The following is an 18,863-nucleotide window of genomic DNA, read 5'->3' as shown; positions in this document are numbered from 1 at the left end:
ACTTGGGGCAGAGGGGTACATTAGGAAATCCTTGTGGGTGGAAATAACAGAAAAGTAGGACTTGGTTTGTATTTAGGATTCCCCTGCTAAAGACCTCAATAATTAAATACTTAGTGAAATTAGAGAAGCTGCAAAACTAGGTCAGGTAGCAATACTGGCCAATTCCAACTACTGTCCAATTCCAATTCCAACTACTGTCAGGCACAATGCCTCATCCAGGTGTGATAAGGAGGTAAAAGTTTTGGACACAGCAACTGACTTTTTCTTAGAGCAGTAAACCCTTGGACACATAAGACAGGATGCTGCTCTGGGTTTAATCTCTGTGTTTAGTGCTGCACAGGACCTGCTTTAAGGACCTGCTTTACTGGGAGAACTGCTCTGCAAGAGTTTCACAGTAAAACTGAACTTATTGCTGTAGTGTAGTGGGATGGAGTAAGCCAAACAAATACATCACACAGATATCCAATTTCAAGAAGGGGAAATACATAAAAATCACAAAAATAGTAAAAGCCTAAAAAAGCAGTCAAAAAGGCAAGAAGCCTAAAGCAACCTGGAGGCTTTTCAAAAGCACTGTATTAAAAATCCTGGTAAACTATGTGTCACATATCAAAAAGAAAGTAAAACGGTTCAATAAAAGCCCTGCATAGCTCATAAAAAAAGCTAAGGAGGCTATTGTAGGCAAAAGGGTTGGTATTTAAAAAACTGCTGAAATGAACAGGAAAGCCCATAAGAAACAGATTAAGAGTAAATGGCAACTAGGATGGGTAAAACTGAATGAGAAAATTTTGCAGAAGACAATCAAGCTGACAGTAAAAAGATGTTTAAAGAAAAACAAGAAGCCATCAAGGGAAATAGCAGTACATGTGATGCCAAGGGCTTATAAGGACCACTCAGGGATGATAAGGTCAGAGTAGAGACACTTAGTGACTTCTCTGCATAGGTCTTTACTGCTGAAGGTGTTTGAGAAGGTCCCAGATCCAAGTTATTCCTTGAGACAGATTAACTTCAGGTAAATATAAAGGAAGTAGATAAAATAGGTAAGGCAGGCGTTACTAAGTGAACAGGAGTGGGGGCATTCATCTGTAACGTCTGAAGGAACTCAAGTATGAAACTGCAGAACTGCTGGCCAAAGTGTGTAACCCAACTTTACAAACTGACACTGCACCAGTGGGCTGGTGCCAACCAAGCTTCCATACGGAAAAGAGGCTCAAGAGGAGACCCTGTGAACTGTGGGTCAGTTTATTTGACTTTCCTGCGTAGCAAGGCAGTAGTGCACCTTAAAGAATACAGTAACTGAGCACAAGGATAAGCATGGTAAAGCAAGCCTTAGTGACTGTAATATATTTGGATTCTCAAGACTATTTTGATAAACTGTTCTTTGTTAGGAAGAAAAGAATAGTATCTGATGGTCATATTTCAAAATGGAGACAACAGCAATGGGTCCTCTCAGATGTGTGCTCTAACTGGTTTTAGCAAAGATTTCAACAGTCATCTGCAGAAGAGACTGAACTGTTAAACATTGGAGTCTATAGATGATACTAATCTCTCTTAGGTTGTTAAATGTGATGTTGGTGATGAGGAATGGGGAGATCTGGTGATCTCCCATGCTGGGAGATTCAGAAGGACCCCACTAAACTGGGTGGGTAGATAGGCTTCAGTGTTGGGGAACATCAGGAATGATACTGAGAAGAAAATGATGGGTGTCAATTTGCTTAGCGCATCCATAATCCTGTGTTCTGTGTACACTTCTGGTCTCTTGTAGAAGAGAGAGTAGAATAAAGGGACTAAGGGTTGGAATGTTGCCTTCAAAAGAGAACTTAAAAAGGCGGGGATTTGTCCTATTGGACAGGAGAAAAATGAGAGGGAATAAAACTGAGAATTACAAAATTAGGGAAGCAGTGAGCAACATAAACACAGAACTGCTCCAAGTCTTACAGTACTAGAAATAGGATGTACTCAATGAAACCAAAGGGAGATTTGCGTAGAACAGGTCAGACAGTGATTTATATAATTTATATAATTTGAGACGTGACTGACATAATTTGAGTAGTGAACTCCTTTGTGCCACTAGAGGTTGTGAAGACACACAGTTACAGCAGCTTCAAAAAATGATTAGACAAATTCAGGGAAAAACACAGATACTAAAGAAACATATAGATTGGGTTATCTTGGGTGTAAGTGAAATGGACTGCAGAAAGCTGCCAGAACTCTGTGCTCCCCATAAACAGCATCTCTTACTGCCACAGGTGGGAACAGAGTAGTGGGCTACATGTATCACTGGTCCAGTTTGAGAAGATTCTTCTTATGTTCTAATTTTGCATAAAAAAGGGTATATAAAAAGATTTCATCATATATATCAGCTTACACTAACAAAGAGTTAGAAGGAGCTACTGCCATTATACCAGCTTAGAAGCCAGTTAATTGTGATGTACAAGAATTACACTAACAGTTGATAAAATTATTTTATTGGATTTAAACATCTCCCTAAGATATAATAACAGAATTCAGGTATTTATGTGTAATATTTTGTCGGTGTGGGGTTTTTTTTATTTTTTAATTATGATGAAAAACATCTAGATCTAGCCCATGTGTTAAGATTTAAACTTCTATGGAAAATGCTTGTAAGTGAATATCAGACACTAGATTTCCCAACTGTATGGCATCCAAAAGCAAACAGGAGTAATTATAGATGAACTGGTAATAGCTTACCCATGGCCATTGCATTAGTGAAAGCAATATAACAGGTATCTGTAAGGGAGTTCTACTGAGCACTCATGCCAGTCTTGGTTAAAAAGGAATGTTCAGGCATTCCCAAAAATGGCCTTTATGGGGGGACAAAAAGTTGCCTTTTAATTTCAGTTTCCATTATTCCAGCCCCTTGCAAAAACAATGGCTAAACGGCTTGAGCACTGTCAGATGCTTGACTCAGAAAGTACAAAGAGAGATTTCAAAAGAGTGCATTTTCTCACTCTGCAGAAGATCAAAAAGATTTCCACTCACTTCCACTTTCTATAAAGCCTTCTAGGTTGGTTATGAAGTGAGGTTGATTATGAACTTCAGTAGGTCAAACAGTTGGCCATTGTACTGAAAGGAGTTATCATTTCCTATGTAAGTGCATTAATGTTTAACAAATTTTAAAGGCACATATATTGTTCCCTGACCAATACAGAGTCTGCAAAGGACTATAAATATCAAGATTTTAGGAGTTGCAATAAAAATCTAGAGGAAAAAGAAAGAAAACAGATGTTTTTAATTTGGGTTTTTTTTGTTCCTTTAATCCAGTGTTTCTGTTTCATTCAAAACAGAATTTCAATACTGTATCAGTGTTTCCCTTTACTCTTTTCCCTCTTACTCAGGCATCTGGGTACTCCTTACACTATGTTCTCCACATGTAGCATAGGGAAAGGGTGAGTCTGTTGTCTTAGGAGAACAATTTAGGAGAAGTTGTCTTAGAAGAAAATGAGAAGATGTATCTGTCTCATCTTAGGGAGAAGATGAGTCTGTTGTCTTTCCTCTCCCTTTTTCACTCTGTGTCTTCCATTGAGGCTTCTACCATGCTTTCTTTACATGTGGATTTGAACACTCCTTCAGGAGCTTCAATTCTCACTGCAATGTCACTGAGCTTTTTGCCAGCAGTGAGAAGGGGAAATGCAGAGGGTGATTCCCAAGCTTGGCTCCTGCAGCCTTAGCTCCAACCACCTGCCTAATTGCAAGGTATGGTTAGATAGATTGGGTATTTGTAACCAGCTAACAGTAAATACAATGGAAAATAACTAAGCTGCAGTGAAAAAGAACAAAGGCTAGAGTGTCATTAGAGACTAGGAACAAAAAACCAACTTAGGGAGGAAATTCCCTTTACTCTTTCTACTTTGAAGGTGCGAACTCAAAAGCAAGACAGGAGGTGGGAACATGTGTGGCCCAAGAAATATTTGTTCAGAGACTCTTCTCCAAGCAACAGCTCAGCATTTGCTGTGAATTGCAAACATGGTTATCAGGAATGTCCTGATTCTCTAACATTTGAATAGGACCAGTTTTCCTCCTGGGAATGTTTGCAGGTGTTCTCAGAACACTGGGAGCAGCTTAGACGAGAAGCAGGAGGTTGCGGGCTAGCTGTTGCCTTTGCCTACCTGCAGAAGCTCCCAGACCACTACAGTGGGCAGATGTCACTTCTGCTGTTTTATTTTTCTGTCCCTACTGGATTTCAGCTGTGTCTGAGCCCAGGGAAAGTTGCAGGGCTGAACCCAGCCAAAATAGGATGGAGGAAAAACTAAAACCACATATCTTTGTCCAGTAGGCCTTCTAAGTGCGTGCATTGATTTCTGCTAAGTTGCCTTTTGTCCCTAGAAACTGCCCGTGTGAAGCACAATTCAACTTTCCTGTGTCTTCATGCCTGCACTTATCAGTCCTGAAACAAAAGCAATGTAGACAGAAGCACAGGGCTTCCAGCTGTCCGACGCCTGAAGACCTGACACAAATCACCAAAACCTGGCTGAATCCTCACACATCTCAACAGTGCCTCTCTGCCTCTAGCAGAGAGCCCCAGGAGATATCAGTGGGCATATTTTGCAAAAACCCCTTTCTAAAAAACAGAAGTAATTGGATTAAGACAACTAATAAGCATCTTTACTCAAATGCTCTGTCTTAAGACTGCAACTGAATAAATGACAGCAAATGAAGGAGAAACACACTTAAATAAAGAGTAGGCATTTCTTCAGACCTTTACTCCTTTCATAGTTTGCAACTGTATTTACCACTTCAATGAATTCTCTTCACTCAACAGCTGCTGATGTGCATTCAGTAGCAGGAATCCAAAGAAAGTGCTTTTATTTGCCTGGTTTTGAGAGACCTGTCATGAACAGACTGAATTTCCAGGGGATGGTAGGGCTGACAGCAGGCTGCAGACCTTGGCAGCGCTGATCCCAACTGAGTTCCAGGTGTCCTGCAAGTGACAGCTCTGAAGCATCCAAGATGGAAAGTCACTGTAGCAGCAGGCTCTGACAGACTGCTTCAGTCACTCTTACAAGTGCAAACATGCAACATGTCTATTGTGCATGTAATGAGTCACCTCGAACAGAAAACGTGTGTCGTGCCAGATTATACAGAGGTTTTGTGAAAATAAATATTCCCACTGAGGATTAGCATGAGACCAAAAGCTATGCCAAATTTGACTAGACTCTAAAGGCCAATCTTGTTCCTTAAACCAGATGTTTAACAGAGGTTGTGACATCTGAAGAGATCAGCAGACAGAAAATACAGGCAGTGTATGCTAAGTCAGAATGAGATGTATCACTGTAGGGAGGTAAAATACAATTTTTCAAGTGTTACAGAATTCTGTAAATCCCTTTTCCCAATACTTCTTCACATCTTGCACAATTAACTACAAGCAGCAAAATATAATTTATGTTCTGTATTATACTCCTTTTCTATTTTTGAGTATCTGTTTAAAGGGAGGCCAGTGGAGTTACTTACTTTCCTGAGATAAATCCAAGAGTGAGAGTGGCGAGCAAGTACATAAAATCTGCCCTCACCTCTCAGTCTAGATGGTAAGTAACTCACAGGGAGCTTCTCGTCAGTGGCACCTGACTGGTTCTCTACTCTGGCAATTTTACATTTTCAACTTTTCTAACCTATGCAGTTACTTCCGTTTAACTACCTCTTTTTTCTTGCAGACTTGGCAACTTGAAATTGAAGGTTACATGAAAAATATTTCAGTCACAAAAGTTGGTAGTTTTGCAACAGATATTTTCATGAACTCTAGTGAGCATCTTACAGCATCAGGTTTTGACTTTGAGTCAAAATTGGGAAGTAGTAGGAGGCACTCGCCAAACTTCATGTGCTGGATGATGAAGGTAAGGCAGTAACAGCTGGAGGGAGTCCCATGGGAAGCTGCATCTTGGGGTAGAGCTTGTTTGTCCTCACCTTCATCATTTTGCCATTGGGTTATTGTAATGGAAAGCAGATCATGAGCAGCTCATGGTCAGGGGATGGGAGTATAACCATTACAGTCCTCATGGTATGATAACCTCAGGATCATCTGACTTGCATAGAGACACCAGGACTTCTGCTGTAAACAAGAGTGTTCCTTTCCTCCCACCTACACTGTGACTTTCCTACCACCTCTCTCTCCACTCAGACGTGGAGTCAAGCTTGAGGAATGCAATGGGAATGAGGACTGATGGCCTGCTGCACGGAGGGAAGGCAGAGAACTAAAAAATCTTATGAGGTTTATGATAGCAGAACAACAAGCACATGACCTGCTGCCACATCTCTTGCCTGACCTATTCTTAGAGATGGGTGGATGGAAAAGGCTGAGTCATTGTCTCAGCTGCAGAAGACCAAGCTGTACAGAAGGAGCCTGCCAGCCAGGGCTCCCAGCCATACAGCATAGGAACTGCCCTATTTCTCAGAGCTCTTCATGGCAGGTGGCTAATCCCCTCCACCCCATCTCCTTTCCTCTGCTTCATTCCTCACTAGTCCTCAAAACAAAGAACAGACTATCAGCCACAATGTAATGCTCAAAGTCCTAAGCAGTTCCCTTCCAGCAGGGATTTCAGGTGTTGCATGCTTTCCTTCTTGCTTTAGTTTCTTCTTGCTTTAGTGGAAATCACACAGAATCACAGAATTGTTGAATCATTTATGTTGGAAAAGCCCTCGAAGATCATCAAATATATGTATCCCATGCATGTATGGGGTATCTTGTCAACAGATAACATTTCATCAGAAAGACTTCAAGAATATTATTGACTTATTTTGTCCATATTCATTTAGCATATCCATTTAGTGCAGAATTCAATGACGCTATAGAACATAGCATCTCTAAAATTCTGATCTGATCAGCTTGTCATGGCCATCAGGTCCCTGGGCTACATTTCATAACAAAGTATTTCCTCAAATCCACAAGCTTTTGAGAAAGTAAAATGAAACAGCAGGAACATTTTCCTGAGAAAGAATAATTGTTTTAATAATCTTAGCAGTCTGATGGAAGTCCACCTACAGCAAACAGCATTAAACTGGTACCATCAAGAATGTTTTAAAGGAAAAAAATGTTACTTACACGGCTTCCTTTTTCAGGGAAACACTGACATCCTCCACTGCAGTCTCTGCCTCCACATGGTCCTGTGTAACTCTTCTTTCCACCCTGCAAACCAGAACACACATAAAACGAAAGTTAAAACATATCAGCTAGAATACCTGGCACAGCACAATAAGCTTTGATTAGCAGACTCTCTGGGAACTGCTCAAGCAAAGACCAGGATCGGATCTAGGACTTGCAGTTGAAACCTCTTTAATCTATGCTTAGGAGCAGGCATGAGCGGCTTTCCAGTTCTTGGAGATCAGTGTCAAGAAATATAAGGCTACTTCACTCATTTCCTCCACATTTTCAAAACACTACAGCTCCACGCTAAGCAGTGTCTCACACATCTTTTTGACACATGCAACAGATATGTCATGGAAGTGCAGTTGTTTGGATTCTTTAGGGACACAGACTAAGTCCCAGGTCACAATGCAGTACACCCTTCTATGCATGCTCTAAGTCATTGCTGTATTTTGAAATATTTATGGGTGGACATAAAGAAAGATGTAGATATCATGTTCAAAATCATAAGCCAAACTCCTGCCTTCTCCTCTTCAATGGCTGCCTGTTCTGGAGGCACATAAAACTTTCTAGCAACCAACCACTGTGATTTAGAAATCAGACCTAGCTTAAGTAGAGGGTTCTGGTTACATCTTTTGTGCTTGTCCAGAACTACCTTGGCCTGGGCGGCAAATAAATGGATCATAAAATATGCACCACTCCATGCAAATCCTTGGATGGATTTCAGCAGGAAGGCCAGCTCAGATTATACTTAGTAAGTGCCTGCATGAAACACAGCAGCTGCAGTCCTGTTCAGAAACCTGAACAGCAGAGTTGCTGTGCATGCTGTGGTATGACTTTTATAACTGTAACTTAATAATTAGGAATACTGTGAAGACCAGCCATCATCCCACCTAAACCCAGGGTTCTGAATGCTGAACGTGCCCCACAGTCTAGTAAGTAATCTGGGAAAGGACAAAAGGATTTCTTGCCACTACTTCTGAACCTGGCTTGCCCCACAGTGAATAATTAATACAGTCAGAAGAAAAAGAGAGAAATGACAGAAGTCCAGTGGCTACTGTAAGCCACAGATACTTATTCAGGGCACTTCACATGCACTGCTCCTTAGAGCAAGGCAACCCAGCCATAGGGTACAGAGTCAGGCTCTGTGTCACTTACTCCCTTCCTGGCAACCTGATTCAAATGGTTCCTTCACTCTTTCTGCCTCCTTCATAGCTTGAGCACACCATCTCATGAAAGGTAGGTGAAAGGGGTATAAACAAGCCTCCAAAACAGGATGGGTGCTCTGAACTGCTATGTTGTTGCTTAAATAGGCAGTGATGCTGCTGTTCCTGCCTCTAGCGCTGACTTAAGGAGGTGAAACAGAGAGGGACCAATGCTGCCATGCTTAGCATTTTTCTTATGGCTCTAAGCAATCCCCTACGCAACACCTGAGGTTTTTGGGTTATGTTTCTCAGGTATCCACTTCTGTCTTCACACTACCTGAAAACACAGCTTTGAGATTTGTATTCCTCCCCAGGAGCCAAATGAATAAAAGGTATGGAGCAGGCACCAAGCATTGACAAAGTCCTCCTTTGGTTATATTTGTACAGCAGGCTCTTGATCTTATGACAAGCAGTAATACAAAGTTCCTAAAACATGTTCCTATGCTTGCATGAGAATGTTCATGTCTGTATCTTAACTATTTTTATAAATAAAAATACTTTTTTTCAACATTATATTTAATTCTCATGTTTAATGAAAGAGGTAAGGTTTTCATACTGATAAAAGAGGTCCACAGAACTGAAAACATGCCCTGAGCTATTTAAAGGTTAGGTGTTTTATTCAGGAAATTATTTCATGGATGTAACAGTGTTCAATGTCATGTTATGAATTCTGCTTTATTTTTAAGCTATTGTTTAGAGGAAATAATAAACCAAGGTAGTTTTATAAACTCCAGCAGCTTGCTATAGTTGGTCCATTTTTTAATTAAATATTTGGATGGTCACAAATTCACTATCTTTGTGGGGTTTTTCTCTTATTAAGTTATTTGCAGATGAAATTTGCATCTTTTTCTCAGTATCCTTAATTTTAGAAAGTTTTCATCTCGGTTCCTTTTCAGAAATTAGGAATAGTTCTATTAATTTTTATGAATGCCATGCAGATGTACGGCCTGAGCTAACATATTCTTCTGCAGGATGGAGGTGTCCATTAAAGAGCAGTGTGCTAAGTAGTTTTGCCATTGATAACAGTCAATTTTGAACTTCCAGAGATCTTTTTTTAACTTTTAGAGATTTGTTTTTGTTGGTGCTGTAAATAACAGTATATCCCAGCCTAACAGTAACAGACAGATACAGTAATTTGATCATGTGAGTTTTCAATTTCGCCTACTCAGAAAAAAACCAAAGAGAACAATAAGTTTATTTCTCTTTTTTTAATTAGTAGAGTGACTCTAAATTTGGTAAAATGTTGCTAAGGAGAAAATAGAGCATGAATCAGAACTATGGGAAGATATTTGTGCACTCGTAAAAAAAAAAGGAGGCTGCTAATGCTTATTTCAAATGGAAGTTCAAGGTCTATTGTTTGTCTACCCACCATACAACATTTTAATCTGCATGCTGTAACAATACCAGTAGCTAATGTGGGGACACAATTGTTTTCTTCCACAATTTTAGGAAGCTTTTTTTTATTTATTATTTTCTCATTTTGTATCCTTTTATGCACACAGATTCTTCAGATAATGAAGATAAAAATCTGGAAGATTCTCCAAAGGTAGGGAACATAATGGGAACACATTTGAGACCAGCATCAATATACCTCTTCTGGATTATACTTGAGCTTTCCTTATTATATAATCTCCACTTCTTTACTTTTTGACTGCAAATGGAATGACTCTGGGAGCTTTTTGCCACAGGTGCCATTTTCTGTTATCTTCCACTATCTATGAATGCTTATCCTCTCTCTAAGGATACGATCATGGCATAATTTTTAATCTTACATTACTGGGAAGTTACAGTATCAAACATTATGACTTATAAGCTTGTTAATGTTAAAAAATAAATGTGTTCAGGATTCTTCTAAAACTTTGTCAAAAACAATTATACCCATGGGCACAAGATCAAGATGAAGGGAAACTAAATGGACATATATCAGTCAGTAATTAGACTGCAAAAAACACAGTTTAAAATTTAGTGGTGGACAATGCAATTTTAAAGTATTACAACTATTTATGTCTTGAGGAAATTAGATTTCTGGGAACATAACACCAGTGGTGACAACCCTAAGCAGTTATTTTGATTTGAGCAGGAGAAGCCTTTTTAATCAGTGTGGCAGTAAATCTGCAGTATATGAGAAAACTGGTTTAAACATGTTTCAAAATGGCTTTTTGTAGTCTCTTTGCTAACTCATGCTTTCTTCTTCCCAACACCCCCCACGACAAGTGTTATCCCATGCAAGAATGTCCTGAGAAGATATCCTGAGGTGTTCTCATTGGCCCCTTTTAACCCCTTCCTGCAACCTGTAATTGGTTACTCTGTGAATCCTCCTAAGCCTATAAATGTAACACCCCCAACAATAAACTCTCTCTTGCCTCCTCTCCACGCCGGTGTGTTGTCTCTGTGCCGGCCATGGAACCACATGGGTTGTGGAAGGAGGGGAGGGCACCTCTCCCCTCCAGGCTCAGGACCTGAAGAAACCCCTGATGCTGGAGTTCCCTTTCCCTATCCTTCAAGACGTTGGAATGGTTCCTCAGATGGAAATGGAACTAGAACTGGGCCGCCCCACACCACAGGGGGAAAGAGACCCAGAGGTCAGTGGAGAGAACAGTAAAACAGTAAAACACAATGTACCCCATCCTAATACTGGCATTTAAACCAATCGACTGCACCTCTCCCAGAAAGTACCTTCTGCTTTCTCTCAACCGTAAAGGTGGGTGGAGGTGACCAGCTTACATACAGCTATCCACCCCCTGCAAAAGTGTAAGAATGGGGAGATGAATCTCCTGATTTGTACAATATGTAGTTAAATGAAGAAAAGTGTGCTTGCTCCAGAATGATATTTTAGGATAAAGCTGTCTGATGAGAAAACTTTCAATTTCTGATCTTTCTCATGTTTTGGATGATGCCTAATTCCACTAATCTCTAAAAGGTCCAGAGTCTAGAAATAAGGTTTACGGAATCTAATTTAAGGTTTATGTAATATAGGCACAACATGTCAGACCATTCAGAGAATCTCATCAGCTCTCTTTCAGACATTTGAGCTAAATCTCATCATAGAAGGCTAAGGTGATTAGAAATGTAGCATAGGGTAACTGGTTGGCTGTCTTGTTTAGCCAACTGTAATAGCAATACTGTATTGAGAAAAAATTGCCAGGGTAATAGTGTCAGAAACACCAACTTTTGAGTGTAATAAAATTGGGACCAATGATGAAAAAGAAACTAAGAGCAGGTTGTATATTTGGGAGGAATGTAGGCAGGGAAACCAACATCCAAGGGTGGTAAAAACATGGAAAAGAAAAAAACAGAGGTCTCCTGACCAGGCATGTCCCTGAAAGGCTTGCTGTGTGAGGAAAGGTGGGGTAAGAAGGCATAAACTTGTAAGGAAGCATATGCTTACACCTGAATACCAACTGCAGGAGGAAAGGAAATAGAACTGTAACTCAATAGGCCTTTTGAGTAATTTATCAGTATTGTTTATAGTGATTTTGTACAAATACTAATACGACTAACAAGATACAGAATTGTAATTCAGTATTTCTTACAGTGATGTAGTTGTGAATTAATATGAATAACAGTGATGTGTTACTTTGCCAATTAAAGAATTATTAGGTTCTTAGAGAGAAGTGTTTTCTTTAATCAGCAAATCTTAAGTTATGTCTAAAAACTCCATTCTAAAGGGGGAGAGTTGGATTTGTGGAGTAAGACCCCTTTACAAAGCTTTCATTTCATCCTGGAGTCATGAAAATATCTTGTCCATCTCCTCCTCTTGCTGGCAGAAGTTTTGCTTCTGGTCACACATGCACATATGTGTTGACTCAGCCATGTGGATTCCAATTTCAGCTTGGTCTGGGTTCTGAAAACCAGGCAGAAACTACCACACATAAAGGGTTCAAGACAGACACCCAGCTCTTTGAGCAAGTGGCACAGAACTGCTTACATCCACAGTGTTCAAAGCTAAGCATTTCTAGAGCTGGCTTACCTGGTGGAGACCAGGTCAGAGCAGTCCAGAACAGATGAATATTTGCAAGTCACTCCCTGTCCTCTTTTATGTACTAGCTTACCTATCTCCACAGGGGCCCAGCTCACAGACACTGTCATACTGGAAAATGTGGTTACAGATCCTTTATTTTTAAAATAGAGCTGAAGAAGATGATGGAGTAGCAGAAAACTGAGAGAAGCAGCTTTACTCAAGTCCATTCACTGCACGCAATAGCACAACATTCAGCACAGACTCTCAGGAAATGGGAGAACTAAATGGAGATCTCTGATGGAGAAAATCAAACAAACACATACATGTAGAAAAGCTTTAACCAAAAGGCTGTGAACCAGACCAGAATGGATGGAGAAAGGGAATGAGGAAAGCAATTTAATAGAAAGGGAGAGGAGGGACTTTTCTGACTCTCTTTTTAACATCATCGGGTCACGGTGCTGGGATGAATATATTTATCATGTTCAAGGAACGTGAACCCTACTTAAACACAAGCAAGAGAAAACACGTAAGTAACTGCCACCTATGTTTGTAAAGCTTGTATATTTGCCTAGTGTAAATACTTTCGCATTTTTATGTATGTGAAATAGCAAGCATAAAATATGGGTGTCCCAACACAAAATCTTTTTTGCCCTCTTGTTTTCTCATAATTTTTTTATCCCCAAACAATATTATTTCTGTACTCATGCACCTTCAGCCAACAACAGACAACTTAAATGCAGTTTCCTTCAGTCAAACTCTTAAAAAAACCAGAAACATACATGTAGTTTTCTTTAAAGTTTTCCACACATTAATGATTTATTTGTTGCTAATCTTGGCCACGCTTGAGTAATTGTCGTCTCTGGGTGCCCATTCAAGTACCTTCACTTCAAGGCTTGGTATACCAAGAAAGAACAAAGGCAATCAGAGGAGAGGCCTCAAAGTACAGTTCTATGAGTACAGAAAGACCAGGAAATATAAGCCATTTCCTCACATACAGCTAAAAAAAAATTACGGAAATTATAATGAAAATATTGCAACTGAGAATCAAAGACTCTGCACACCGACATCTTCTTTGATAAAGTCTTTTAGGGTGCAACTGTGCATTAACGTCTGAACTGACAAGCCCCATTCTGTTCACCAAGACAAGTTTTAGAAGGTCTGGGAGCTTGCTGAACACAAACTGAACTATGATCTGGGGGTGCTGACATACTGCATGCTTCTGCAGTGGGGCAGTGTACAGCGCATTCGAACAGCACATTCTTATGCTTCACGTGAGACTTCAGCCTGGAAGTCCCAAGGGAATTCTTGGCATGCCTGCGAGGCAGCCAGCCCTCTGTGTCACCGCCAGGGAGACCAGACTGGCCCACACCTCCAGTATGAACCTCTGCTTCCACATTTGACCTTCAGCTGTTGAAATGGACATTATTTTCAAATCCAGTTTATATAGCCCTGACTTAGAAACATTAATTTTTGGTTCCTTCAAAAGAAAGAAGAAAAAATAAAGTAGGAGTATGACAGAGTAGTCCTGCTGTTGATGAACTAGACAGAGAAGAACTTCACTGGATTCAAATGTGACAGCACAGTTGTATTTACTCAAAACCAACATTTTACTCCTTAGAGTCGAAAGTATTTGTTGCCTGTTGCCAAACTTACTTCTCTAGAAACATGTAAAAAAACCCCTTCAAAACAAGTATGGAGAACACTGTCAGCGGAGGAGGCCTGGATTGCCCAGTAACAGGCTTGGTCTGTCCTCAGAGTTACAATGTCAAAGATGGAACCAGACATCAAAAACCACCTGCCCACAGTCCAGCAGCTACTAGCACTGGACAGTAAGATCCCTGTGAAGACCTTAAATGTCAAGGGAAAGGGAGAGATAAATTGACACAGTCAGAGAGGAAGGAAAAGATGTGGGTGTGGATGCTCTCTCCAACTGTTCTGAGAATTATTTCACTAAGAACTAATTCTTTCTTTCATATTTAAATGGGAACCAGGACCTTTTCTAGACTAAATGCATAGCAATTGGAATAATTCAGCATGTGACCTCAAAATCTTCTGAATGTTTACACTTCCCATCAAAAGTAGGGGGAGCCATATATTTACATATCCTTCAATGAAAAAAAACACTGGAGGAGGAAACTGGTCTCAGGAGGAACACGAAGAGACTTACCTCCAGCTGTATGATGAGAGCTGCTCTCCTAACCACTGCCTAATGGAGCCTTCCCAAAGCAATGAGTAGAGCAATACTTGTGGCAATCAATTATGTATTATCAACTGGTGTGGAGTTTCACATGTTGTCTTCCTCTTGTGATGGAGGATACAGAGAAAACCAGGAGGCAAGATGCCAAAAAAGCAAGTAGTTTGTTTCGGTTCTGTGTCCTGATGGGCATGAGAATGTCAACAGAAAAGGAGTATTGAAAAGTAGTACTGTTCCCAGGGACTGGATGCCTGTGTTTGATGTTTAGGGTGACGGAAGGAAGGGCAAGAGAATATGAAGTCTCTGATGCTAAGAAGACCCAAATAGACAGAAACTTGTCTTGTCAAATGTGTCTCAATAAGTATGTTTGAGCCAGCAATGGCAAACATGAATTCTGTATCTCTCAGAAGTGAAGCTATAAAAGACTTTCCTCTTATAGACTAGCTTGTGACTCTTGATTATATGAATCTTCTGGCACACCGCCTTGGTTTGAAGGCTGCGTAGTTTCACTTCAAAGTGAAACTTCACGGCTCCACATGTTCTCTTTATTTGAGGTACTAATTTATCATCCATTTTTCAAATTAAAAAGTTCTCTTGTTGCAGTCTGGAGACATTGCCTTGGAAAACCAGTAGAAGCCAGACAGGATACAGTGTGAACTTATTCTTCGCATTTTCATAAAAGCATTTCTAATTTTATGGCTTTCATCCAAACACATATTTATCCCAAAAACCAGAGGGAATCTAGAAGGAGCTGCTGTGATATAGTAGGTATTCCACAACCCCCCCCAAAAAGTATGATCTCTAGGAGGCTGAGTCAGAGAGTAATTCTTAAACCTGCCTTAATATAAAGCATAGATACTTGAATAACTGTCCAGGACTCTTGCCCACCTGCCCAGTGTGAGTTTGTTTGCCAACAGCACACTTCCAAGCAAGTGTATGCTGTGACATCATTTTCTGTTAAGAAGTCAGTGAATGGGAGTCTCGTATTTTACAGGTAATGAAGGGTTCATCTGTATTTTGCCTTTTTTCCCCCTCATAGAGATGATTATATGTTATCCTAAGAAAGAGACTAGAATATAAGATGGGAAAAATCAGTTAAACACTTTACAATGTTAAACAGTAAGAAGTAGACACCACTTCTTATTTTTGAATAATCTGTAATGCCATGGGAAAGTGAATCTTAAAAAACAGCCACAGGTCTCTGCATGAAAGTGCTCCAGCTTTCGGGAGCTAATGAAAAAGGGTTAAGATGCAGAAGGCTTTTCCTAGAACAAAACTGCATCCAGAAAAAGAAGAAAAATGTCATCTGGCACTTCTCTATTTGAGACAGGTAACTTATCTGCCTGAAGAAATAAAAAATTTTGTCTTAGTCATCAAATAAGGCTTGAATATGTGCTAGAAAGAGAGAGGGGATGCTGCAGGCAAACTAAGCTCTTGGAAGAGTGTGCAGCCGTGGTTAAAAATACCTCCTACATCTTACAAAGGGGTAAATATTACACAGACATTAACTGATACCTATGGCCCACAATGATCACAGAAGGACAACAAAACTGTTGCTCAGTTTTACAGAGACCAGAATTGGGTTTGCTTGCAGAAAAAAACCCTACAGATATAAGCCCAGTAAGACTTTTCCGTGCTGCTCCCCTTCTGCTCAACCTCCTCCGGTGAGAGAGGGACAAAGGTAGAGGTAATGAGTTAAGTGAGTTTTTAGCTAAATCTGAGAGAAAGGTAAAGGATGCAGCAGTAGCTAAAGTAAAATCTGGATTGGTAAATTAAAATTTGGTTTGATATCTTGTTAACTTGATTCCATCTTTGTAAATGCATACTTTTAGAGATGCATATTATTTTAGTCTATTACCTTTTCTTATGAGACAACACACTCTCTATTAACATTTAACATGGCATTCCTCATCTAAAAGGGTGGTGGTCTTTAGGGCAGCAGTGCTGTGATACCTTAACATGAGTCCTTATTCCCAGCTACCCATCCCTAGAAATTAAATGTATCTTCACAAAAGCTCCTTGAATGGTTTTAAAAAGCAGTACTACAGGAGTCAGAAGTAGTGTTTTCTAGTTATCAGCAATGAATAAAGCCCTCTGACCTGCCAAAGTAGATGTAATCACTTGCCAGGGAATCCGTGACACTGTTTCTCTTTTAATTTTTATTCTATTATTTTATTTATGCAAACCGCTGCGCATTTTGTATTTGATCTGCACGAGGCTTATGCAAGGTGCGATTTAGTGGACAGTGTTATCACCTCATATGTGCAGTTATACTGCATAGTGGATCATGAATATTTTCCATAAAGGAATGAGGTCAAAGACACTATCAATCCTCAGTCTGAATTTGGCTGTTGTCCAGTATCTTATATTACTGGAATAAAATCTCCTTTCCCATCCCTAAAAACAGAAAGACATTTGTTCACATACTAGTAGCATAATAATGAAACACAGCATCCACTCATTAAAGTAGCAATTTCTATATTTAACTACTTCTGGTTTCCGAAGTCTAGTCATTTTCAGTTCTGGAAAGACATCCAAATAATGATATCATTTGCTTGAAACAATAGAAAGTCTGGATACTAGTCTATATATGGAGATATTTTTTTTTACTCTATTTATAAACCACGTCAGTTATTTGACCTGTCTAGTTTACTCACCTACGTAAATTGGCAGACGCAGGAAACTTACTTAAGAACATATTATTCTTAGTGATTGGTAAATCTTAAAAGTTGCTAAATCATACTTCAGATAGGCATCCAGTATTTCTGAAAAGTCATCTGCACCTATTACACTAAGAACAAACCAGCCTGCAAATGTAGGAAAGATTTTTGCTTTTGAACCAGCAGCAATGTAATTGCACTAGCCCTGCTCGTGAGGAAGGGACTGACAGAAACCAGTTGTACAGCTGTTTGCATGGCTGCAATATCTGTATTTGTTCACTGCAGTGTGATGGTGCCATGGTTTCCCAAAATGTGAGCATAACCATTTAAATTTTATTCCTGTTTCATGATTTTGTAATTACTTAAAAATGATTGTGTATGAATTGCTTTTATCAACTGAATTAGTTACTTTGTTTTCCTCTGATAACTGTTTACAGACATAACCTGCTGACCTGGTTCTACTTCAGAGATCCTGGGAGGGTTCTTTTTTCCCTTGGGAGGGGTGAGGTTGGTGACAGTTTTTAATGGCCTTTTTTAATCTTGTGCCTGTAGAATCAAATATAGCAGAGAAATAAAGAGAGCTGAATTTAAGTTCTTCCTGTAGAATAATTTAAATTGCAATTAGAAATATAACAAAGAACTGTAAGTAAGGAATTACCCCTTAGAGCATGATTTGAAAGGAATGGATTTGCACAGGTTTATCAGTGACAGCATAGATTGACTGATACTGCTTTTATCATACACGCTGAAGGGCAAGTCCAGTCCAGTACAATGCTTACAGCCCTGACTCAGTTTTCAGAGTTGCCTGTTAGACAAATGACTCTAGTGGAAATATTAAATGTGGAAATTTGCTATGTAGTTTTTCAGAACCTCTTCTTGGGACTGGACTGGTATTTCCTTAAAAGTGAGAAGAATGGGTAAGAGATTTGCAACGAACTGGAGAAAGAACTGCATTTGATCATGGAAATGTTTATTGCTAACTGCTTGGTCAGATGCAACACCCACTATTTCCTTTCTATTTCAGTCAAGAAAAAGCCCATGAGAACTAGCTTTCTTACTGACCCATTTCACTTTTCACTTTAGATTTCAAAACTTAATCTCTTCCCTGAAGCTGCCTTCTCTCTGCTCTGAGTTGATCAGTGTTGCCACTGGTAAAAGCCTTGGGTAAAGGTATAGCAGATAAAGAAGGTACAGTAGAGGATCTAACATACGAGGACTATATGAAGGTATCTGTGAAAGTTTTACTATTTGCAATGGAGTCAAGGAAGGTAATCAAAAATATAGAAGAAAGTATTCAGTAAAAGACCAATCTCTTTCTTGTGGATATAAAAACTGATAGTCAACCATCGGTGATAATCTCTTCTCATATACTTCTGATTAGGAAAATGTCTTAATATGTTTTCTCATATGAGAAAAGGAAGGACCTGCAAAAGATCTTTTTTTTTTTTTTTAAGATGTCCCAATGCACGTTAAGACCACCAAAAAAATTCAAACAGAAGAAGCATTATAATTTCTACTCATAAAAGTCAACCGATATATTTCAATTCCTACTTCTACCAAAAAGCTCTTTTAATTACTTACTTATTCAGGGGAAAAAAATCTATAACTCAATATAGTGTACTTGTATCTGTAGATTACAAAATCTGAAACCTGGAATGGTTGAATTAAGATATCCTGAACCCTAAAAAAATAAATGACAGTTTTTTCACTGGATGTTTCTTCATCCGCCATATCTGCTTCCCCATAA

At 39.5% G+C, this 18,863-nt stretch overlaps 1 protein-coding gene across 1 annotated transcript in view; it reads right to left on the bottom strand.

The window, feature by feature from the left end:
* COL4A2 (collagen type IV alpha 2 chain) overlaps nucleotides 1-18,863 on the bottom strand; it is a 145,523-nt gene that overhangs the window by 95,719 nt on the left and 30,941 nt on the right. Inside the window, exon 4 of the mRNA XM_027645734.1 lies at nucleotides 7,055-7,138. Within this exon, the coding sequence (XP_027501535.1) occupies nucleotides 7,055-7,138 (84 nt within the window). The remainder of the gene's footprint in view (nucleotides 1-7,054; nucleotides 7,139-18,863) is intronic.

Source organism: Corapipo altera, unplaced genomic scaffold (genome assembly GCF_003945725.1).
Source record: "Corapipo altera isolate COAL_440 unplaced genomic scaffold, ASM394572v1 0, whole genome shotgun sequence".
Classification (NCBI taxonomy): Eukaryota; Metazoa; Chordata; class Aves; order Passeriformes; family Pipridae; genus Corapipo; species Corapipo altera.
Note: the sequence above shows the minus strand (reverse complement) of the source record. Positions and strands in the feature narration are given on the sequence as shown.